The 25746-nt window shown below is 39.8% G+C and overlaps 2 protein-coding genes across 2 annotated transcripts; both read left to right on the forward strand.

Annotated features, from left to right (window-relative positions):
• The first annotated feature begins 6899 nt into the window (after window positions 1-6899).
• On the forward strand, window positions 6900-9271 carry id3 (inhibitor of DNA binding 3). Its single transcript, XM_089004430.1, has 3 exons — window positions 6900-7267; window positions 7383-7457; window positions 8799-9271. The coding sequence occupies exons 1-2, from the start codon at window positions 6974-6976 to the stop codon at window positions 7434-7436; spliced, it is 348 nt and encodes a 115-aa protein (XP_088860556.1). The 5' UTR covers window positions 6900-6973; the 3' UTR covers window positions 7437-7457; window positions 8799-9271.
• Window positions 9272-11557: 2286 nt separating this feature from the next.
• Window positions 11558-23872, forward strand: e2f2 (E2F transcription factor 2). Its single transcript, XM_089004453.1, is given in 8 exon segments — window positions 11558-12029; window positions 12032-12168; window positions 18472-18562; window positions 18646-18865; window positions 19741-19902; window positions 20002-20116; window positions 22239-22404; window positions 23482-23872. Coding segments are annotated over 8 exon segments (1254 nt in total). The 5' UTR covers window positions 11558-11920; the 3' UTR covers window positions 23736-23872.
• Window positions 23873-25746: the final 1874 nt, after the last annotated feature.

Genomic DNA, 25746 nt, shown 5'->3' on the forward strand with positions numbered 1-25746 from the left:
ACATTACTCGGTCTGCTTATTTCCACCTCCGTAATATTAACCGTCTCCGTCCCTCGCTCACCCCTCACTCCGCTGCTATCCTTATCCACAGTCTTGTCACCTCCCGCATCGATTATTGCAACGCACTTCTCTTCGGTGTCAATCAGAAATTTCTCCATAAACTCCAACTCGTCCAAAATTCTTCAGCCCGGATCATCACCAAAACCCCCTCCTTTCACCACATCACCCCTGTACTCCAGCAACTCCACTGGCTACCGGTTAAACATCGTATCGAATTCAAAATACTTCTGTTTACTTTCAAAGCCATCCATAACCTTGCTCCTCCCTATCTTTCTGACCTGCTTCAAATCTCTGTTCCCTCTCGGTCCCTCAGATCCTCATCCTACCTTCACCTCTATGTGCCCTCTGCCCGTCTCACCACGATGGGATGCAGAGCTTTCAGCCGCTCTGCTCCCAAACTCTGGAATTCACTCCCACCCAACATCCGTAATATTGACTCCCTCCCTATTTTCAAGGCTCATCTCAAAACCCATTTGTTTAAAATTGCTTTCAATGTCTAATTCTCTCTGCTATTTTATTATTTATCATTTTACTTATGGTTTTATTGTTATGTGCTGTGTTCTATTGTTTTTATTGTAAAGTGTCCTTGGGTGTTTTGAAAGGCGCTTGAAATAAAATGTATTATTATTATTATTATTATTATTATTATTATTATTATTATTATTATTATTATTATTATTATAAAGTTTCTTACGCTGCATTGAATCTTTATGTAGTCCCAAAACTCAATATTCTGTGGGACCTGGGATTCAAGTGACAATGACAAAAACCCTGGCACTGGGGTGGACACATTTTTGCACACGTCTGGCAGTGAACGAGTTAATCATGTTCATCATCATTTGGGCATGATTATTGGTGTATATTACAGGATAAAAACTAATTTAGTTTGCAAAAACGTTTCATGTAAACGCATGAAATGTTTTTGCTGTTTGTACAATATTTAGACACTTGAGTCTCAATGCATTGGAGGTTTTTCAGTGTGTTTGCGTGATTTAAAAGTGCATTTAAAAGAAAACGTTTTTTGAAAAGTGCCATCAATATTGAGGAAAATAACATCTCACAATCAAAGAAAAAACAACACATGGTGTCCCCATGGTGTTTTTTTGGTTCAGGTATCATAGGACAGATGTGAGGCCATCAGGATGTGATACCGTAGGTTCATCTTTGCAGTTTGGGCAAGCATATCATTCTCTTGCCCTTGGCTTTCCAATTGATATTGGAGGAGCGTTGCAAAATTGCCACCTGGCAAGCAGATTTTCTGTCCTCGACTGGCGTTCTGTCCATCTCCGTGTGGTGCAGCTCTCCAGATGGATAGACTTTCATTGGCTTTGCGCTAATACTAGCTCAAGGCTTTCTGTGTTTTCATCAATTGTTGCAGCCACCATGGCGAGTTGTGTGGTTTATTTCGAGAAATTTGCCGTTGATAGCCTAAGTTGTCATACGTGTTGAAGTTATGTGACCGCCATTTAAGACTGTCTTGGCGGCGATGATGCAAAACCTATGCTGTCAATATGCAAATTGCCTCACATCTGTCACGATCTGGTTGGCGACCAACGGGTGGCGCTGTCAGCCCCGCCTGCATCTGCAAAGGTGCTGGTCGTCCCGATCAGTGGCAGACTGCCACGTTCTGATGGGCGACCAACGGATAGTGCTGTCGGCCCTGCCTGCAGCCGCACAGGTGTTGGTCGTTCCAATTAGTGGCAGTTAAAGAGACACCTTGCACGACCATTCGGTGTCGGGTCATTGCATTGTGTACTGTGTATGTGTTTGCTGCAACCTGTCAGGTTTGTTTCATCTTGGCAGACTTTTACTCTTGGTTTTCTTTGATACTTTGTATTTTTCTGTTCAGATGATTTTGATGTTTTAGATTTTGTTCCTGCTGACTTTATTTTCATACAATTTGTCAAATACAACCTGCTGCTCCCTCCTGCCTGCTTTTTGGGATCCACCACCAACACCACCTTGCAAACCGCGACAACATCTGGCTACATGATTCCTAAACCGAAAATCCAATCGAGAAAGTGTGTGGTGACTTTTCGAGGCACTCTGTTGGTTGAGAAATGAGCAAGTTACAACTCATTTTCAAATTCCAAGCATTGGCAAATGCTGCCACATAGCCTCAGCATTTGCTTCACAGTATCACTGTAAGTGGAACTAATGATTTAGTCATTTTAATGATGTTTTTATCCTTTTTTCAAATGACCAATGAAAATGTGTCCCTTATCAGGAAATTGCTAAATCACGAAAAACCATGAACTCATTCACCGCCATATATCTACAAAAATATCTCCACTCCAGTGACAGTTTTTTTGTCATTGTCACTCGAATTCCAGCACCACCGAATATTGAGTTTTGGGACTACAGAAACATTCAATGCAGCGTAAGAAACATTCGACTGTTTTCTTTCATCAGAAAAAAAACAGTTATTTCCTAATTGATATGGGTCTGGAGTCATATGAGCTTTGAAATGAGGGCGGCTGTCCAAAATACAATGCGATGCATCCATATTGGTTCATATAGTGATTTCACAACAGCTGAAGACGGAATAAAGCGCTAACATGGAACAAAGGGAAATGCTGCCGCCTTGTGGAAGGAAAAAAAACATTGCTGGAGGGCATGGCCAGCGCTTTATCAGCACCCAAACAAGAAAAAACTAAACCCGAACAAAACCTCTTATTTTCAATTCTCAAATACATTTGTGAATGGCAGTGAATGAGTTAAAATACTTAACACTTCATGCTAGCTAGTCCGCATCATATCGAATTTTGTGGAAGATGTTGTGTGGCTGTGTGGTGAAAACGAGATAATTTCTGAATCTTATGTTTTGGCTCTCACGTGGCGATATGACGTGATCTGTTCGTACAAAAAGATCGTGACCTCCCAGGATGACACACATCGATGACATCACCGCATATCGCCAGAAGTCTTTGCAGACGCCACAACTTCTTTTTTGGGGGTGAGTAAGCTAACCTTTTAGTGTAATATCAAGAGTTGTTTCAACTGGATTGAAGCTCTTTTGTGACATTTTGAGATACGTTTGGCCTGTGAAATATACGACGCTAGCATTGTCATTTGATTGAGCAGGGTAGAAAAAGAAAAAGAGGAGGAGGCTGGTGATCATTATGCGTGGCGATTGTTGATGGCTTGATTGTCTGCGTCCAGCTGCATGGAGGAGGCAGGGAGGGAGTGGGAGAGAAGTCAGGGGGGCGGGCAGGGATGGGGGAATGGGAGGAGGGCAGACTCACTGACGCCAGGCTCGGAATTCTCCCATCCATTGAAAGAGAGAGGCGATTGTGTCCGTGCTCTTTGCAGGGCGAGCACCTGATCCCGCGTGTGCGCATGTGCAACTAGTCAGTCTGAGACAGTCTTGTATGAAGAACCTGAAAGTGATACTTGTGTTTAGAAAAAAAAAATATCTTTATTGAATGTAACTTTGGTAGTGGTTGAAGTCACAAGAAAGTTCAAAACATTTTGCTGAGTTGACTGCTACGTTTTAATTGGTAGCACATTACAAGACAGAATAATTCTGAAAAACGTCATCAAAGTCAAAAAAAATTTCAACATTTATTGCATTTTTTAGGTTCACCCGTGTTTTTTTTTAATAGTATGAATGTACCTAAAATATTCTCTGTGCAATTGCCGCAACTTAGTAGGGGAATCCAGGTAACGCTGACTTAGCAATACAATATAATATATCCTAATTTATATCGTGCTTTCACAACTGCTGCAGCTCTAACAAAGCGCTTCACATAATAGACAACACAAAGAAAAATAATAAACACAAAAGGAAAAGAAATACAATTTAAGATCAATGTTCCCCTCCCAATAGACGGTTGACATTGGCCCATTTCAGTGACGAAAGTACAATTGCAACAACTCTGTGGCGGGAATCCCTTCATAGCGCCGGTGACTAGCTCTTGCTAGCTGGTGGCGAGTACAGGTCAAAGCAGGAATAAGTATTGTCCCGTATGGCACCCACACCCCCATCATTCAATTTGGATTGATTGCAATTTTTTGTAATCGTTTCAAATGTCAGCCAATGACTCTCTGTGTCTTTGTGTTGTCATGTTATTTGTTATGTAGTTTTTTTTTTTTTTTGTTCTTTTGACTTCAAGCGCCGTGAGAGTGGCTGCCTTTCCAGCAGCTCCTGTATTTTGTTTGTCTACTTTCATAACTTTGCTGCTGTGAAATGTAAATTTCTCCAATGCGAGACTAATAAAGGCAAATCCAATCCAATTAGGAAATTATATATTTGCTAATCATGTTCCTTTTTCCATGATCCTGCCTTCGGCCGCAACAGATCTGAGAACTCTGTACTGAAGTATGTAAAATAATTATCTGATATTAAATATACTGTTTTGAAGGGGGAAGTATATCTTTTTATGAATGGTTACACTTTTGCTATTTTATTTTATTTTATTTTGTATTTTATTTTATTTTATTAAGCTTCCATCAGTGGTATAAGTTGGTCAACCTCCAAAATGAAGCTTGCGCATGTTGAGACATATGCCTACAAAAGCTTTTGCTGACCAAAAGAACATTAATGTGAGATGAGATGAGGTTTCCTTGACTTGTCTCACATTACAGAAATTCCCAATTCACAGCAGCAAAGTTATGAAAGGAAGAGGAAAGGAATAAGAATAAGTAGAAAAACAAAATATAATAGCTACTGGAAAGGCAGCCACTTTTGTGGCGCTATCTTGAAGTCAAAATAAATAACAATAATGAATAATGTGTAATAATGTGTTGACTTGATTGTATTACCGGTAACAGAAATTCAAATGGCATCCTGGCATGGCATTCATTCCTTTCATCACTTTGCTGCTGTGAAATGTAAATTTCTCGACTGTGAGACTAATAAAGGCATATCCAATCCAATCCAATCCACTCTGGTTAGGCAGATGTATTTTTCTGCTGTTTGAAGAAAAAAACCTTTTACTTTGTTATCATGAGTCATTAAAAAGGGGGAGGAATATGTATCCCTTCCTCGTTCTCTTATAGCACAAAAATGTCAAACTGGGTGATATTTATACAATACAATACAATACAATACAATACGTACATCCTTATTTATCTACCGCTTTCACAACAGCTGCTGCTGTAACAAAGCACTTCACATAATAGTCAGCACAAAGCAAAATAATAAACACAACAGGAACATATCATTTAATAGCATTACTCCAGTTTAGCGTTTTAAGTTAAACGTCACATTTAGCTGCTGATATTCCCTCATTTGGCCCCCTTTTTTGCGGATTTGAAGCGCGGCGTTGTTGATTGACAGCGGAAGCAAACCAATCAGAGACCTGAGCGTCTCCGCACCAAGTGTGGGGGAAGGAGGCGGAACCATCGAGCTTGGGAAGGGTGGGGCGCGGGGGAGGGGCGAGAGGACGCGCCGGCTGAATGGATGACGTCGGGAGGCTGGCGCCAGCATGTCTGGGACTGGCGCGTTAGATCAACACAGCTGGGCCGGGATAGGACACACAGCTGGCTGGCCGCTGCATTCCTCTACAAAACAGGATTGTGTGAGTGCATGTGAGTGCGTGAGAGAGAGAGAGAGAAAGAGAGAGAGAGTAGGAAAATAAGATCAATATAAGAAGCAGAACGGGACGTCCTTCCCTTGCAGCCAACTTGGGTCATCCGCAATTATTTCAATGTTGTTGTTGTTTTTATTTATTTGTTTATTTTTATTATTCTATTTGTGTTTTTTGCAAGAGACAAATGTGCATCATGTGTCTTCTGTGGCACATGGGGAGGAAGAAACTCTCGATAGTCAAAGACACCATGTGACTGCTTAAAAATACAATGTAAATACAAATACACATACAGTACCTCCATTTTAACTGTCTGCTAGTTTTTTTTTTTTTTTGCTGAGTTGGCACATAACACAATGGATTGCAAAAATTGTCGACAGTGTTGAAACACAGTGTTCACAGTGTTGAGACAGCCTATGACAGTTTTTATTATCCAAGAAGCTGGAGGGAACATTATTTCTGCTGCAAAAAGGAATTAATGAAATGAATTCATTAAAAACCTTCATATTAACTGTATTTTCATCAAACATTTTAAAAAGTAAAATTGAATACGAACACAGTTTTATGCTACAGCAAAAAAATATTTTAAATCATCGAAATGTAAATTAAAATCAGAAACCTTTACACTCTAAGTAACGAACAGTAAAATAAGTGCAATTGTTCAAATACAAGTTGAAATGAAAGCTGTGATACAATCGAATGTAGCTTTGCTGTTATCACACGTCCGTACACACATTTGTAAACACATTAAAAAGATATATACGTATATCAACCATAGCCACGTGTCAAATTCAAATCGCATTCTGCATTCACTATTGCATCATGTCAATGTTATATTCATGTGTACAAAGTCATATCAAAACCAAACACAATTGCTTGGAAAAGCAAGAAACCACCAACGCACAAACATCCACAATGTCTTAACTTTATATTGATTTAGGTCAATATCTGTTCAGGAATTTAGCATGCCTCAAAATTTACAAAAAACATATTTTGAGGAATGGAATTACTGAACACCATAAAAACACGTTTATTTCAGGAAAATAAATTGAAAAGAAAGACAGCTTTAAATAACATTCAATGATGTTTTGCTCTGAACTACCTGGAAGAGATACAGTCATTGATTAACAATCCCATGCAAAGTACTACATCTCCAAGTACCATTTCCTCATTCTTGACGGACACCACCACGAGGCAATTTTGGCCAATGAAAAAACACATCTCTCTTCACTCCCGCCAATCATATTGTCGTGCTCGATAATAGGCGTGGTTTGACCCTCTCTATATAGCCTCACTATCGTGCTCGTCTTGACAGCGAGCCCCTTTCTCGAACGCGCAACTCGACAAACCGAGAATAATCTTCCTATTTGTCAAAATCCAACATGAAAGCCATCAGCCCCGTTCGCTCAGGGAGGAGCTGCTACAAGGCCGTGTGCTGCATTTCGGAGCACAGCGTGGCTATCGGCCGGACGACGAAGCAGCAACAGCACGCGTGCGTGGAGGTTCAGGCTGGCGACATGAACGACTGCTATTCGCGGTTGGCCGCGCTGGTGCCCAGCATCCCCCGCAACAAGACGGTGAGCCAGGTGGAGATTCTGCAGCACGTCATCGATTACATCTTCGATCTACAGATTGCATTGGAGGCCGAAGAGACCCCGAGGCTCTTGTCGATAAAGGTAAGCAGGGTTGGACTAGTCACTCCTTTGATGTCATCGATTCGTCTGGGCCAAACGTCAAAATAGTCGCAAATACAATGGAGTTTTGGTCATCAAAATTTGGCTTTTCTTGCAGACTGCTGACTTGACCAGGACTTTCTCCAAGGATGAAGGGCGTTTGTGCCATTAGGATATACATGTCTGATTATGGGTAAGTACCAGTATTCTTTTTCTTTAACAGTTTAAATATAAGTAAGTTGGAGTGAGAATGGCACATTCTCTCTTAAAATGATCACTGACATCATCTATATTCTTTCATTATGGATTGATCAGTGGTGAGAAACATAAAGTGCATGGGTCAATTGGGGCCCCACAATAAAAGGCTTTTTCTGATCCGCATTCAATTTTAAGAAAATAAGGAATTGTCATGTTTTTTTCTATTTATTATTAGTGAACCACAAATTCTACTACTGAAAAAGAGTTGCTTGCAAAGTTGCAGTTATTGACAATGAGAATTTGAATGGATGCTTACCATACACATCTTTGACCCGCTGATTTTGACCTTTTTGACCCCTTTTCCCAATTCCAATATATGAAATGAGTTACTGAAAGGGACAAAAAAGTGTTTTTTTTTGTTTTCCAATGACATGATTTGAATGTTAAATGTAATGGGGATGCTTGCTAGACAATACAAATGTGGAAGACTTTCCCTCAGGCATTGGGCAACGGTCATTTGGAAGCAAGGGAGATGTTATCAATTAGATGTCCATATTATATTCATGAATACATTTATAATATATCTATATATCTATATATCTATCTATCTATATATCCAGTATATATCTAAAATGTGTTATGAATACAATATGCATTGGAAATCTGTTTTTATTTTCAAATATTCTTCAGACAAAATGCACATAAACAATCGGTATTTACTTTCCAAACAAACAAAAAAAACTACATAAAAATTATTATGAAATACTAAAATTCACTAGTTGCACACTATATAGTTTCTGGACATTTTTTCTTAACACCACTGAATACTGTTTTAGGGTGTTTTGTAACATTCTTCCTGGGTTTTTGCAAAGCTTAAAATGCTCTAACATGCCACATCATAGGCTCATAGGCTGTATGTCTACCTCCCTTCCATGAAAACTAATACAATGCACCAAATTGATGGAAAAACACCAGCACTTTGGTCCCTTAAGTGCAAGTAAGTGAAGAATAGTTTCCCCTGCTGTTACAAAGCTGAGGGACTGGATTGCTTTTTAGTTTGTGTTCATTGGAAAAGGGGATGGGGGGGATTGTCAGTGTGAAATCACTTGAAAAGGAGTTTAAGATAAAGCAGCCCATTGATATGTGTGAACAATCCAGAGCAGCGGCTAATTGAGCGAGGGCCGGGTTGCGTTTGTCAAGCGGATTCATTGCTCTCTGCCCGGGGTGAATGAACGCTCCACGCTCGGCGCCAGTCTGTCTGCGGCTGCGAGGGAGGGGAGGAGAAGGGAGGAGGAAGACTCTTGACTTGACTTTTTCTTTCCTTCTATCCATGCAGGTGCAGGGAAACACATGTCTCCACTTCACTGCAGGCCAGAAGAGCACATGGGGGTGGGGGGTTAAGTATGCAGAAGAGATGGAAAGTGCTGATTCTTTTTCTGCTCGTTCCGTCCGGGATGGACACATCAATACACCAAAGAAAGCTTCATCAGGCCGGGCGTCCGTTTCAGACCCATTCCTCTTCTTCACCTTCAAATATTTGCATTCCAGCTATCACCCATATTTCTTTTCTCACCTCCATTCAACACGTGTCTATTAGGTTTGTATGCAAGGTTTATGTTTTTATTTTTATTTTTTTAATCATAACAATCCAGAAACTCTATAATAGAGTTACTTGTAAATGTCTGTGGGGATAGTTGTGTTATTTCCTCAGACGATAATCCACTGGGTTTTATAAACTCGTTATTGTAAAGTTTGTTGTATGTATTACATATGCTGTAATGTCATTAAATAAACAAAATTTTAAACTTACCTGAACATGGCTTGTTGCATGTGTTGTGAAGGTGGTGTAGAACCATGCGGCAACGACAGGATGTGTATGATGGAAAAATTCATCTAAAGAGGGTGCAGGGTGCTTCCTGTGCGTTCATTATGGTTTTTTTCAAATGTTATTTCATTGAAAATTTAATTTCTGAGACATTTTGTGTTGATGAAACAATTACAGAACATTTATCACCGCGTTTGAACCAACAAGATTTTTTTATTGTATTTTACTGTTTGGTATTTAATTCCATTTTAAAGATTGATATGAGTAGAAATGTTCAAAAATTGTTCAATTGAGTGCACTAGCAGCAGTATGTGTGCTCTAGAGTGGTCTAGAGTCTAGACCACACAAAAAAAAAAAAACAAAAAGTGCAGTCAAAATGGCCATGCAAAAGTAAAAGCATGTCCAATGTACCTAAAATTGTTAACGTCATGACGTCAAGCAAATTACTCAAACCGCTGACAAGAGTGTCCCGCAGAGTCTATTTGACACACATCGGGTAAAAAAACGCTGCAACGATTTCAAGGCATTGTATTTCCTTTCTTTTTCCGCAAATGAATAAACAGCACACCGTTGCGGCAGATATTTGAATACACTCTTTGCCGAACCAGTTTGGACCTGTCAAACAGATTGAATGTTCTGTCAAAATGTATTTTAATCGACTGAAATTTTTGTATTGGCATTATCTCATCAATCAAAAGAATTGAACATACCAGATGCGCATGCGTGTAGCCCGAAAATTAGCGTTATAGCGCAATCTCGTGCTATCCAGGATCTGTTTAGTTCTACACTTTATTATACCACACTGACATCTAGTGGTAATATGTGTTCGATTCTATACGAAGCGTAACATTTGTGTTGTGTGTATGTATGCCATACACTGTATGGCACACGGTATTTGCAAGAACCATGAAAAGGTTGTGACGAAATTTATAGATGATGCACCGGGAGATTTTATTTATGCCCAATACTTAGTTACATTTATTACTTATTGATTGAGAATCCGCAATGCACACAGGGTTTGAGATTCAAATCCCAGAATTGTGGAGGAGATGTGTTGATATTTGTGTCATATTTTTTCCCTCAAAGACTCAGTCGGTGTATTTTCTTGATTTTTTTTTTAAATATAACAAAACATAGTTTGACGTGCTGAAAGTATAACTTGCAAATCTGCCAACTTGCTTACTCACGAGCCTGCACCTTCACACGTATTTTTTTCTCACTTTCCTAGGAGCGCTACTCCACCTCACAATTCACACGCTTGAAATGTCTAGATATTTTTATTGGATTGTTGTTGGCTGGCTCCCAAAAAATGTTACCTTTCGGAAAAATTAATTAAAAAAAAAAATTAAAACGATTCTTATAATTGCCGATAGATAGTGCTGGTGAGTGCGGATAAGTCAACAGTTAATTTTCATCCATATCTCCTATATATATATATATATATATATATATATATATATATATATATATATATATATATATATATATATATATATATATATATATATATATATATACATCCGTGACACTGACGAAGGCGGAAGTAGTCGCCGAAACATGTCAGGTATTTGAACACCTACACTGTCTGTAAATAAAGAATCTGCTTAAAATTAGATATCAAGTAGACAGGATGAACTTAGTACAACGAATGTTCTTTGGTTATAAAAAAAGTTTTTTTAATGTCACTAGAATTACATCATTATGCACTCGTCAGATTATGTCGTGCCCAATTTCCCCATTGTAAATATTGTACTCTAAGAAAAGAGTGTAAGTAAACGTGTTTGGTAGAATACTGGCACCGGACGTTACAATACGATTGTACAGATCACGTCCATGCGAACATTCTTGTTCTTATCCCCTTTTTTACACAATAATATTGCTATGTTAATTCTATTCTTCCTAAAAGTATTCACGCCATTATTTTTCTTAGAGAACAGTGTCTCCAAGGAAAACAAAAAGAGGTTCTTGCCTCTTTAAGAAAAACCACTCCTTCCGCCGCCCCTCCTCCGTGTGTACCCAACCGTTTTATGCAAATAAGGCGTACCGAGCGTGCCACTGGCCAATCAGCGCGTCGCCGTAACCGCGGGAGATCTAAATTTCGCGCGACCAAGTTTGGCGGTAAAACTCGGGCTTGTTCTTGTTGAATGGAGAAAGCAGCCTGGTGACTTCGGGCGTACTGGGTCACGCACGCACGCACGCACACACACACACACACACACACACACACACACACACACACACACACACACACACACACACACACACACACACACACACACGCGCACACACGCACACACACTGACCTACTGAAGAGCTGAAAACAAGACGGAAGCGCAGCTTCGCGGACTCTCGTTTTGAGCGAGCCCGTGGACCTTTAAATGCACTTTGGCGAACTTAGTTGTACAATCGAAGCCACGATTGTTGGCTTGCGAGCGGAGTTGTGTGCACTTAATACGACTCCTATGCCTTTAGACTGACGTCACCACTCGGAACTCGGAACCGTTGTAGTTTCTTTGTGTGATATTTGACTTTTAGAACGTGTTTTAATTGTCAGTATATGTTATTTTATGTTGGTATTTGTTCGTTGATAGTATCATTAGTATTCATTTTGAAACGGGTCCCCTTTGCGGACAATGATGCGCCTACCCAAAGGCGTCTCCCCAGCCTCGGGACTTCCGAGCAACCAACCCAAAATGAAGCTTGTGGCCGGCGAGTTCTTCAGCACTGGTCTGTCCAGCCCTCCCTGAGCGCGGTACCGGTGGGCTACTTCAGCCAGATCTGCCCCAACACCGCCGTGGTGGAACAAAGACCGCACAACCTCTACTCGACCCCCCACGGACCTGACCAAAAGCCCAATAGATCGACCACAGGACGGCTGCCGGTAAGGAATTGAACAACAAAGCCCGTGTGTGTGCCAGTGAGTGTGGGTGGAAAAATGTAGCCCTGGTATGCATGTTTTAATCGGTTTTGACATTGGGAGACACAATGGAGTCAAACATATCTGGACTGGGGATATACCAGCAAAAATTAATACAGCACAGTATATGAGAGAATTGGCTCAGTTGGGTGACCCATTACCTTAATAACAATCCTCCGATGCAGGACAAAATAGCAATATCACTGATAGAAAAGTTCTTATTATTGTTTATATAATAATAATACTAATAATAATAATAATAATAATAATAATAATAATAATACATTTGATATGGATGGATTAATGAGTAAAGGTATCCGCTATTGGAAGGATATTGTGATATCAGCTTTCTTGCCATAAGATAAAATATCGTTCTGAATTCGTTTTATTCTTTGATGCTTCACTTTTATAAATATAAACATTTACAAATAAACTATTTTCTCTATTGGTTAATGTAACCAAAATGAAAAGGACAACTAACTACTTTTTATAATGAAAAATACACGTCAAATTGATGCTCTCCAAAATAGATCGCTGCAGGTGGCCGTCCTGCGAGTTCCGGTGATGACTGCCGATGGCTGACCACCAATTATAGATAGATCTAAAAAGGTAAAATGAAGTTTGGTTCAAATAAAAAAGAAGAAGCATTGCTGTCTTTATTTCATGATTTTTTTTTCCTTAATCTTAATTGTAATTGTTTTTCGTTCGCATTTATGAAGTCTAATAACCTGCCTCCTCATTATTTGAGATCGGCAATGTCAGTCTCATTTGTATTTATAAAGCAAAGCAAAAACATTGAGTGGCATTTTCTATCTGACAGCCAGTCACGAGTTGTTTCACTTTTTGTTTATTTTTAATTTAGTGATGACACTGTAGTATGGCAGCTGGTCCACCTGCCTGTCAGTTCATCAAGGGTAGGTTCAAAGGTCATAATAGACACCTGCTCGACACAACTCAAGGGGGGAACTGAATAAAGTCCAACATGAACTGTATTACACCACCAAACAACCTGTTCTCTGTACCAGCTGTTGTTTGTCAAATTGGGCCAAAGCTGCAAAGGTTAAGGGGGTGACACCGTGGTCACGTCCAAATCTCATGCTGAACCATCCCTCGGTCTCGGGATTTTCGTCGCTATTAGCTGCCGCAAGAGGATTAGTCCCCTAAGTACAGTGAGGGGGGCTACCTGCCCACAGACACAATTTGCTCGGGTGTGCCTTGTATGATGGAACCCGTGCATATGTTTATTTTGATGAATTATGACTCCATGTTTCTTGCATGGCGCACCAAAGTATAACTATGGTGTATTCTGTGATCCATGGGTGTTCAATTTGCTTATCCTTGAACTAGCTGCTGATAGTCTTATTGGTCGGTCTTCAGAAGCGAGCGACAGCATACTGATAAGGACGCAATAGTCTTGCCGTGTTTGGGGGCTGATAGGGGTCTTTGCCTCCCTCCCATACATTGTAAGTGTGTGAATATATATGAAATGTAGTGTGTATGTTACAATGAGGGTGCTCAAAATGTCATTCGAACTGTTTACTCATTCACTACCATTCACAAATTTATTCGGGAATTGAAAATATGAATTTGTTCGTGTTTTATTTTTTTCTTATTTGGGTGCTGATAAAGCGCTGGCCATGGCCTCTGCAATGTTTTTTCCTTCCCACAAGGGGCACCATTTCCTTTTTCATGATAGCGCTTTGTTCCAGTTTCAACTGTTGTTATAGCCCAATATAAACCAATATGTATGTATTGCATTGTATTTTGTGTTGTATTATGTCGTCGTAAAACCAGTAGTGTAGTGGGGATTTTTGAAGTGGGTGTACAGGATTCTGAGATGTTCTATATATTCATACAGAACATCAATCATAGGCTACAACACCAGTTGAACTAATGTTAAATTTTATGTTTTACTACTCCTAAATAATCGCAGGCTAACGTTAATAAGTATAACTTGCATCAGAAGAATGATCAACAAACATTTCAATAACCAACGGACAGCACGGCCTCGAAAGCAAAAAAAACACAGTAACTTACAGTTGATGTTTTCATTGACTGTCAAAGAAACTGTCACACTGGGTCAGGATGCTCGCTGCACAATCGATGAGCTACTGGAGCTCCCCGCCATCTCTGTGCTACCATCACCATATCGAGCATTCGTTGACGAAGTGACTTCAGTGTTGGCGCTGACTGGTTGATCAACTTTCTCACACAAAGTCTCTGAATTGGATGTCTTGATACCGAAGGCGTCTTTCTCTTTCCAAAAATAAATGTTTTTTTTTTTTTCCTCTGTTATTTTAGTGCAGGGCTAAAACCGAAATAAAAATTGAATGTGGCGTCAGGATAAGTGGGTCGCCGGCGTACCCCTGCATACCACGCTCACTACACTTCTGCCTAAACCTCAATATTCTGTGGGTCCTGGAATTCGAGTTACAACGACAAAAACCCTGGCACTGCGGTGGACACATTTTTGCACATCGTCTGGCAATGAATGAGTTAAGGAAAAAAAAAGTAAAATGGTGTCATGACAATGTGATATTGATCCCACGTTGGCTGGCAATCCCCCCTACCACCACTAAAAAAATAATCGTACAAAAATATTCTGTTATTAGAGTGCTTTGTTTTTTTTCCAAAGTGTAATCTGAATCAGATGTGTCATATTGCATAAAAGCATTCTGTTGGAAGTGACTCCCAAATGTGCATTTGTTTTGCACTTCTGTGATTGTCGCAACACATTCAATTCCTCTTTGGCTTCCGTGTCCTCATGTGACACTTGTACCCGGAATCTTGCAAATCTTTAACTCAACTGCAAGTATGAAAGCAAGATGGCGCTTTAAGCAATTCACAGAAAGTGAAAAAGACACAGTAGAAATTATATGTCAATAAGTTCGTAAAAGAAAGCTAATGTGTGACTCAAGCTCCGGTGAAATCACGCTCAATATAATACAAGTCAAACAAGTTAAGTCACATTTATTGAGATCTCCCTGAATCACTAACGGTCTCAAAGGGCCACAGTTGAGAAGTACTCATGACGTCCTCTGACCTTGACACCCAGGTGGACAAGAAAAGAACACGAAAAAAACTCAATCGTTGGAGAAGGGGTAGCTTTGATGTGAGAGTCCCCCCTTGCAGGATGACCGGGCTGCAATGGATGCCGGGTGGGCAATATTTGACGCAATATTACACAGTGGTACCTCAACTTCGGTTCTGAAAGAAATGTCTTATCTAGAAAATGTTGTAAATAGAGAGGCGTTTTCCCACCATCCACCCCAAAATGTTTTCTAAATGATCAAAATGCCAAAAAATAGGACTTGCTCCTTCATTTAAATTGAACAGAACAGGCGCACAACAGTCACCGTTTACCGCATAACAAAAAGTTGCACGCATAAGCAAACAGCGCATACAACTGTCAATTGAAAGCTTTTCTCTCGGGAAAGTCAATCCATGTTTGTTTGTACTGCAATCTCCATGTGGGACGCCTCCGACCCCCAAGACAGGTTTTCACCTTTGGGGTTTGACTACGGCCATGACTGTATGCGCTTAGACTGAAAATGATGGTAGACACTTGACAATGAATACTCCTGTGCTTTAATTTAACTTATCAGTGTGTATCATTTCCACTCCTTGTGTTAAAATCTAGACCCCCACATGCTGGGTCAAATCCACAACCCAATGTGTTGTGTATAAATAACCCAACATCGGCTAGGTCCCTTTTGGACCAAGCCCTGGGTTAGCTATTTGACCTTTTTGGGTTGCAGTAGTGCTGTTGGTTGGTTTAAGTGTGCTTTCTTGTACTTTTTTTATACTACAGTAAAGTCTCGTTATATCGATATCAGTTATATCGATAGTCCCGCTTATTACGATACTATTTCTATGCACGCACGGAGAAAATTACATGCGCGCAGGGTCGGATATATCGATAGTCCCGGTTATATCGATATTTTTCGGACTCCCAAGAATATCGATATAACGAGACTTTACTGTACTACACCCTACTTATAGGTTATCAATACCGCTTCTGTGAAAACTTGAGTGTTTTTTTAGCTTTTATACTTTTTCAAAATGCCAAAATTGTCTACGCTATTTTTGCAAATAAACACCGAAACCGTCAGACCCGGTAGTGATCAATCCAAAAGTTGACATGAATTCAAGCACTGCCAAAGCAAAAAATTAACACAAAACAGCAGATCCTCAATACTTCTTAAAAGAAACCGCATTGATGATGTCTTCTGCAATGCGTCTTTTGTTATCTTTACACGATGTTTACAAGGGTGTGGTTGTCAGGTGGGGGTTTGTATAATAAAGTATAATTTTGTGGGGCGTGCGTTCTGTAGCTTGCCTTCGGTTTGAATAGAATCTGGAGTCATAGACGCTTGACAGGAAATGTTTGCTGCAAGGGCTGGTGATATTTTTTTTTCATGTGACAACGGAGATTCTACGACCGCGGTGGCAATTGGGCGGACAGAGGAGCTCAGGGTGTCGCGTGGGTTCTGCTTGGGTGTAACCCAGCAAGCAGGCAGGGTGAGGTCGCGACAAAGTTGTGATACTGCAACATTTGCAGGATTTTTATCTGAAACCCATTTACCAAGCCTCAATTTAAAAAAACATAAAGTATACCAAGACCTTCCTGGATTACATTGGATTGGATTAGCCTTTATTAGTCTCGCAGTGGAGAAATGTACATTTCTCAGCAGCAAAGTGATGAAAGGGAAGGAAGAAGTAGAAAAACAAAATACAGGAGATGCTGTAAAGGCAGCCACTCTCACTGTGCCATCTTGAAGTAAAACAAAAACAAAATAACAAATAATGTGACACAACACAAAAGACAGTCATCTGACGCACTTTCTGCACCATCTTTGTTGGATGAAGCAGTTCTAGTTGAAAGACGTGAGGATCAAAGTGTCCTTTTCGCCAGTGGATCAGAGACGTCATGGTAAAATGTGCACATCTGTTACAAGCTAAACGTTTAAAGCAAACACGAAGCTGCAGCATCCATTGACGAAAAGAAATTGTCTCACATCTCCTAATAATAATAATAATAATACATTTCATTTATAAGCGCCCTCCTCTCCCATGTAAATCCGTTTCAATTCCAAACCGCAACAATTCAGCATACTGTATATGTTTTTCTACTTCTTCCTTTCCTTTCCTCTTACTTTCATAACTTTGCTGCTGTGAAATGTAAATTTCCCCACTGTGAGACTAATAAAGGATAATCCAATCCTTATCCTTTTGAACGGTCAATTCGCATTTCAGTTGGAATCACACTTTTACTTTCGGTTCGGTAATGCAGCATTTTAATGGCACAATTCACAAAGTCGTTTAGTGTACTGTTTTGATTTTTATTGAAGTACAGAAGCTGAATCAGTGCTTCTCCATTTACCGGTCTTGCTCTGCAAGTATTTTAAAGTGTACTTTAGTACATGGTATAAATACCACCTCTTTTTATTCGGTGGACTTTGTCTTTTGGTCTTCAAGATATTGAAAGACATTATTTGTTCTTTGCCAAATTAAATGTTCACTCTCAGCATTTTGTTAACAAAAGTTTCTTGTCTTTCATGTGTTTGTGTGTGTGTGTGTGTGTGTGTGTGTGTGTGTGTGTGTGTGTGTGTGTGTGTGTGTGTGTGCGTGTGTGTGTGTGTGTGTGTGTGTGTGTGTGTGTGTGTATACTGTGTAGATAGATGGATAGACAGACTACAGTAGTCCATATGCTTACTATACTTTCTGTATAGCTCCAGATGTCGCTAGCTAACAGGTGGACATGTCGAGCTTTAGCATGTTAACACAATGGCGGCTTTCACTGTCCCAACATGACTGGCCACTTTTCGAGTCCCTGAGATCGCCAGCTGTCTCAGATAATTGGGAACAAGTAGCTTCTGGGGCAAAGAGGAGGTCCATAAAACTGGCAAATTTTATTCTGAGTCTTCTGAGGATTTCTGGGGTTCTGTTGGAATTGAGAGATAATTAAACTCCCCGCCTTCTCTTCCACCCCCCTCCTTGTCCAAGCAACCCAGTCTTGAATTGCATCGGGAAAGTGTGAGAGGATTCTTTGTTTGAGCACTTGAGAGCTGTTGGCGCATTTATGATGGGCCTCTTTTGGATCAGCTTTGTGGCACACGTTTGTGACGTAACACTGAACTGGCACATATTCAGAGTCACCCCCTGGTTTCTTATACAGGAAGGTTGTGACTACGTAGGCTTGAAGGGATTGTTCCTGCTTTTGTCTTGGATATTCTGATGTGTAACTTCAATTATTTCCTCTTTTAGGCCAAAAGGAAGTTAGATCTCGAAGACCCAGTTTTCCTCCCTGATTTCTGTACCCCAAAAGGCAAAGGTGGTGTTGCGGCAAGTCCAAGAAGTAAGAACACACAAGTTGAAATGGAAAGTAGACATTTTTGTTCGGAGTTACAGCATATTTTATGTATTGATTTATTCATTTAGCTCCGAAGTCACCGGGCGAGCGAACGAGATACGACACCTCTCTGGGCCTGCTGACGAAGAAGTTTGTCGGCCTCATCGCCGAGTCCCCTGATGGTGTCCTGGACTTGAACTGGGCCACAGAAGTGCTGGAGGTCCAAAAGAGGAGGATCTACGACATCACCAATGTCCTGGAGGGAGTCCAGCTCATTCGTAAAAAGTCAAAGAACAACATTCAATGGCTGTAAGTTTGGACTGAACCATTTTTTAGAAATTATTTGAATATATTCATTTCTATTTCCTCTTCCCATGTAGATGTCTTTAGTATAGTCACTTGAGATTGGTAACAATGATTCAGAAAAATATATATGTATTTTCCATATCGACAATTGCAAATCAAACCCGACATTTTAAATGTGGATCTGAAACCGAAAATGGATTCAAGCCATTCAAACTGAATAATCACACCCCAAAAATGTTCATTGTCACGCAGCTCAAAAACAAATCTCAACTCGAGTCACACCAAAAATATGGAAACCTAATTAAGAACGCATAGAGAAAAAACACAATACCCAAAACAAAATACAAACGACTAACTCATTCACTGCCAGACAATGTGCAAAAATGCGTCCACTCCATGTGCCAGGGTTTTTGTCCTTTTCACTCAAATTGCAGGACACAAAGAATATTGAGTTTTAGGACGACATAAACATTCAATTCAGCTCAAGAAACTTTAGACTCTCTTCTTTCAGCAGAAAAAAAGTTAATTGTTAAGTTATATGGATCTGGAGTTATCCGAGCTTGAAATGGGGGCGGCTGTACAAAAGGCAAATGCTGCCCCCTCGTGGGAGAGAAAAACATTGCCAGCATTCTGACCAGCGCTTTATCGGCACCCACCCGCAAGAGAAACGAAAACCCGAACAAATTCGGGAGTGGTGCTCCACGTCATGCTTTTCAATTCCCGAACAAATTCTGGAAAGGCAGTGAATGAGTTAAGACTGCACAGAGGAAAAAAAAAACAATTCCCAAAACAAAATAAAAACTATTCTTAAAAATCTTAACCATTTCCAACTCTTATGGTAATGAGAAAAAAAGCATACATTTTGTTGTTGTCACAAGGGTTGGAGACGTGTTTGAAGGCAGCACCAGTGGAGGAGAGAAGGCCCGATCGTTACAGAAAGAACTCGAAGACTTGGAGCGAGCCGAGCAATCGCTGGACGAGCTCATCCGCTCCAGCAGCACGCAGCTCAAACAGCTCACCGAACACAAAGGCAACCAAAGATATCCTTCACAAAACAACAACTCTATCCTCTTCGTCGAGATCTTTAGAACCTTGTCGTCTTTGTTTGACCGTTGACCCCCTTAACCTGAAAATTGCACGCTGGGCTACGTGACCTACCAAGACATTCGCTTCATCGGCAGCTTCCGAGAGGAGACTGTGATTGCCATTAAGGCGCCCTCGGAGACCAAATTGGAAGTACCAGATTCGTCTGGGGTGAGGACACGTCCGTTGTTTGACTCTTCTCCTTCTCGCCTTATTGATTCTGTCTTAAAGCATGCAACACATTGTGTGTGTGTGACTTTGCTTTTGGCTCTGATTTTAAGTTATATATATATATATATATATATATATATATATATATATATATATATATATATATATATATATATATATATATATATATATATATATATATATATATATATGTATATATATATATGTGTATATATATATATGTGTATATATATATATATATATATATATATATATGTTTATTTAAAAAAAAAAAAAACTGTGATCACCCAGTAGATGTTTGGACTCTGCAAGCTAAATAGAGACTGTTTTCTTCATCAAACTTAAATCCGCGAAGAAAACATTTAGTTCAGAAAACGTCTTAACTAGAGATGAAAATGCCTTTGGAGCGATCAAAAATGTGATTGATTCTCACAGCTAAACAAAAGGCTGAATCTTCATGTGTTCACGTTTTTAAAGGAAAAACAATTTTGTACATACATAAACCGCACTTGTCTATAAGGCGATTGTTTATAAAGAAAGACAATACACAGAAAATGTTTTAAAAGTTTTAATCATATACCTTAACTCTTGTTTAAAAACAGTACTTGTTACGCGGCAGCAACACAACAAGCATTATGTTAGTAACACAGCCCTAACAGGCTGGTAAAAAAAAAAGCCGGTAAAAGTCACTGAGACACGGCAGTAACACAGCAGCAACACATTAGCACTCGCTAACAAGTCTGGGTACAAAAACATACCAAGTTACCTAGACACGGAGGAAACACATTGGCACTGACTAACAGGGCTGGTTACAAAAACATGCCGGTAAAAGTCACTGAGTGACGGCAGTAACACAGCAGCAACACGTTAGCACTCGCTAACAGGTCTGGGTAAAAAAAACAACATACCAAGTTACTAAGACACGGAAGAAACACGTTCGCACTCACTAACAGGGCTGGTTACAAAAACTTGCTGGTAAAATTCACTGAGACACGCCAGTGACACGGCAGCAACACGTTAGCACTACTAACAGGGCTGGTTACAAAAACAGCAAGGCGCCGAGAGCCGTCATCATCTTCTTCCTGTCAACTGAAACCATGGAGTCTTCCTCTTGAGCGTTGGATTGGAATAGCGTCTGATATTCCCCATTCTCTCTTTTGTTGTCGCATTAAGTGTTACTTTCATCCTGAGGTAAAGTCATTCCCGTGCTTGTGCTGTCCTCTCCGTCACGCAGCAGAGCGACTTTTCAAAACCCATTGGTAATGGTGGATTTTTTTCACACTGCTGTAAGCTGTCAGTATCCACTGGCAGTCTTGTGCAAAAGTGGCTCTTCGCATACGGCCAGTTTTGGTAAATGATTTCTCGCCGCTGGTTATCCAAGCCTCCCATTCAACTCAGATGGCTTATAGTCTGTAAATTACAGGATACAGTGATCCCTCGGCTCACGAACTTAATTGGTTCCCAGAAAGTGTGTGTACGGCAAAAGGTTCGTCTGCCGAACATTTATTTCCCATAAGAAACCATTAACATGAGAATAATCCGTTCCCTAAGTCCCCATAAAACAATATTTTCTACTAAATAAGCCTTAAAACTACACAAAATATACCTTACTTCACGTATAATAAATGTGCTATTGTATTGTAATTAAAAAAAAAAAAGTTTTATTGACCTTTGTGATGGCCGTTGATGTAGTTGCCTCTTGATGATATCCGAGTGAAGTTACCGTGCTTTCTCGGAGATAATACCCTTACTCACACTGTCCCCTGCGAGCTGCTTTTCGTTAATCCAAATCAACACAAGTTTTTCAACCTCTTCTATTGCCTGAGACCGTTGCTTCGACAACACAGAAACACCCTTAGCCACACGTAGCAATTGTCGACTTAGCGTACTGGTACTGGGACACTAAGTCACACAAACACACCTCGTTCGTGTTTTCCGATGATCTCCTTCTTCTGCTCGACCGTAATTTTCTTTTGTGTCTTCTTCGGTTTAACACTTGCCTGTGGTGGGGTCTAGGTGCCATGTTCAGACTCAACCATTTACCAATATAAATCTTAAATATAAATCAGACACTAACATTGATTTATTTTTCTATTGTCAGGGCTCATTACAGATCTATTTGAAGAGTAGGAATGGTCCGATAGAAGTGTACCTGTGTCCAGAGGAGTGTCTCGAAGATGCCAATGCGGTTAAAAGCTCGGTCACACCAGAAAAGCCCACTGCAACACCAGCAAGCCTCAGCAGCAACAGAGAAGAGTCTGCTGAAGGTAAGTTTGGACTTTTTCTTCTCTATCAAATTCAGGATCAAGGTTGTGGTTTTAAATTTGGATTGGAAGACTGGGTTGGAGTTTTCTAACAATGGTTAAGTTTTCAAAGTAAGTTTCTGATCGTATAGATCAAGAGTTGCTTCATGAGTAATCATCCCACATTATACCAAATAAATATAAATAAATAGAAAGTGGGGCCATGACTTACAGGTTTAACTCGTTCACTGACCAAACTTGCAACTCGAAACTCTTGTATAGTATCATAAATCATATTTGACTGTTGTAACCAGTTTATGACTGATTGGTGTTTGTCATGCTGTAATGTATTGCAAAGAGTATTGTAAATGTATTGCAAAGAGTGAATAGATGATGGAGATGATTTAAATGTTGAAGTTGAAGCAACGTAATGCACAACCACAAATAGATTCATGGCACATATGCTCACTCACACACTACTAAATACTACTACCACAAAGTTGAAGGGGCCTTTTTGTGATGAGAATGGAGTCGACTGTATTCTTTCCATTGGTATGTTCTGTGATAAGCCTTGAAAGATTATTCTCATTCAGTTTGCGTTGAACTATTTTGAATTTCAAGTCAAAGAAAATAATTCGGCAAGTGACAGCCCCATTGCAAAACCACCCAAGTTCATATGCCTCTTTAATTAACGATACAAATCCATATATAAATATTAAAGGACAACCGGCGCCTCCGGACAAGTTGTGTCCATAATTTGTAAAATGGCTTGAAATGACTTGTACTGAGCGTATTTTACAAAGATTCCACCGCATATAGCTATATTTTACGTTTTAAGACTCACGCTGAACATTCCGCAAGTCTTGGTTTTGAGTTGGTGACGAGTCCGTACGTGACGTCACTGAAGGAACGCCCCTGAATAAAAATATCATACTGGTGTTTTGGGTATTTTAGATGCTATAAAACATTTTTATGATGTCAGTTAGGAAACAAAAAAGTGACGTCGGTAGTCCTTTAAGTTTAAAAATTATGATCCACTTGCCACATTTTCCATGAAAAAATGTTAGACATAATTTCTTTACTCCCCCAAAACAAACACAGCATCCATCTCCACAGCTTCAACCTCCTCCCCTTCCACTTTGTTGGATGTGGAGCATCTGCTGGGTTTGCCTCCCAGCTTGCTTCAGATGACTGAAGACCAACTACCTGGCACGTCCTTCCCCAGCGAAGGGGGCGGGACCCCCTTCGTCAGCTTCTCCCCAAATCTGGAACATAGCGACTACCTGTGGAGCCTGGAGGATGGTGAGGGCGTGTCTGAATTTTTTAACACGTATGACCTCAATGATCTTTTGTAAAGGTTATGGAACTTTTGGAAAAATATTACAGTATGGAGCCCTGTTTGCCCCGCTCCTCCAAAAAGTGTTGTGGGGGATGCGATAGGTAGGTTTCTTTTTAGTGAAGTCTTGCTAACCATCAGAAAAGAAAAGAAAAAGAAATGTATCATTCCAACGTTGCACTTACAAGCCAGAACGTTAAACATACATACATGATGAATTTTGAGTTGTTGAGGCTTTCCTGAATAGATCCTCTGAGGTTTCATTTGTGTTAAATGACGGGCAGGATGCTATGTTTCATACTAGCCATATTTGAACCACAGGTGATACGAATCCTACAATTAATAGGACATTTTTAACTAATAAAAATATGTATGTATTGTAAAAAAACAATACCTACATGTTATGCATTTTAGTACATATATATGTGTGTGTATGTGCATATATATGTACTCTATATATACGTACTGTATATGTTTATATACATATATTTATATGCTGTGTTTGCATTTCATTTTGGCATCAAAACAGCAATGCTGTTGTCCTTTTTAAAACTAAATTTCACTTCTGCAAAGGATCAATCATTTCATAGAAATGATGAAACAGAGAAGATATTTGACACGTTTAACTCAGGAATTATATATCTCATCCTTTGTCTTGTCGGTCTTAGGCCCGCAGGGGGCAGCGTTGTTGTGCGTTAGCTTTAATTGACAGTTGCAAAGCTTTACATACAGGCTTGAATCATTGGAAAGGACTGAAGGTAAAGCCATAACAGCACTGAACGCTCAAAAAATCATCATCTGCAGTTGTGTCTAAGTGATGTTCAGTATCTTTAATCAGGTGCTTAAATGCCGTTCATGTGCAGCCAATAATAAAGAGGCACCCTTGTGTTTATTCGGATGTGTGGATTCCGAATTAGCTTGAAATTGATGTGGACTTGGTCATGCACAATTACTATTGTATTTCTGAGGAAGTCTTTTTATTCTTCGTTGTGTTCAAATGTGTGAGTTTTTTTTTTACCGCCAATGTTTGAAAGTGTCATATTTGCTCTGGTAGTTATTTGGGCTTTTAGAAATAAGTTAACTGTCCTGTCCTAACAAAACTTGAAAGTGCATTTGGGTGTGAAATGTTTATTATTATTTTTTTAGCAACATGGGGAGAACGTTTTTTAGGTTTTATGCTTGAGTGATTTTGTCTTATTCGCATGTTTTGTTTTTTTATGAAATAGATTTTGAGAATTTTTAGTCATTTCAATCAACATTAGTGATTTTTTTGGTGCTGTTTGTACATAGATGATTTTGTATTTATACCTATTTTTGCTGAATTGTTTTCATACAGGAATTTTTGTACTACATGCAGCACTTAATATTTTTATAATATTGTGTTTTGTTTTATGAAAAAGTGGAAATAAACAGTGAAGCAATTATTCCTCATGGTTAAAGTTGCCAAACAGTGTGTCACATCTACTGGTATTTACAGTCTTTCCAATGCCGAGATGTTTCCTTTTAAGACTCCTAAAAATTCTATCCAACCATGCCTCTTCAGGATCCGCCTCCCCTCACGGGGGTCACAGGCGTACTGTATCCTATTCGAGCTGTCTTCGGGATGTTGGTGGGGTAAGCGTCAACTGGTTGCCAGCCAGCAGTTTTTTGTTGTCTGTTTACGGCTGAACTAGCATCAGGTGCCGATTAGCCCTAAGTGTCATTAGCCCTTGCTCCACAAGGCAAGTTTGGTGAACACAAGGCTATAAAAACTGCTTTACACACATTTCCTCATCCATCATGGCAGACTTTCTAAGGTTTTTAATTGCCTGTGGTTATATGAACGTTTGTGTGCTTGCATGGCCGGAGGTCATCAGTGAGCTGCAACATAATGAGGCTATTATTTATTTTATGGGTTTGAGCTTTTGCCAGTGGAACTTGAGTCTGAAAGACATTTTCTGACAATGCAAATCAGTGTCTGAAACTGCTCAAAATGTATTACGGTATATTGGGTAAAATCCCTTTAAACTTTAAACTAAAAATTCAAGTTA

This window comes from Hippocampus bargibanti, linkage group LG09 (assembly GCF_051943395.1).
Source record: "Hippocampus bargibanti isolate YZ-2025 linkage group LG09, ASM5194339v1, whole genome shotgun sequence".
NCBI classification, from domain to species: Eukaryota; Metazoa; Chordata; class Actinopteri; order Syngnathiformes; family Syngnathidae; genus Hippocampus; species Hippocampus bargibanti.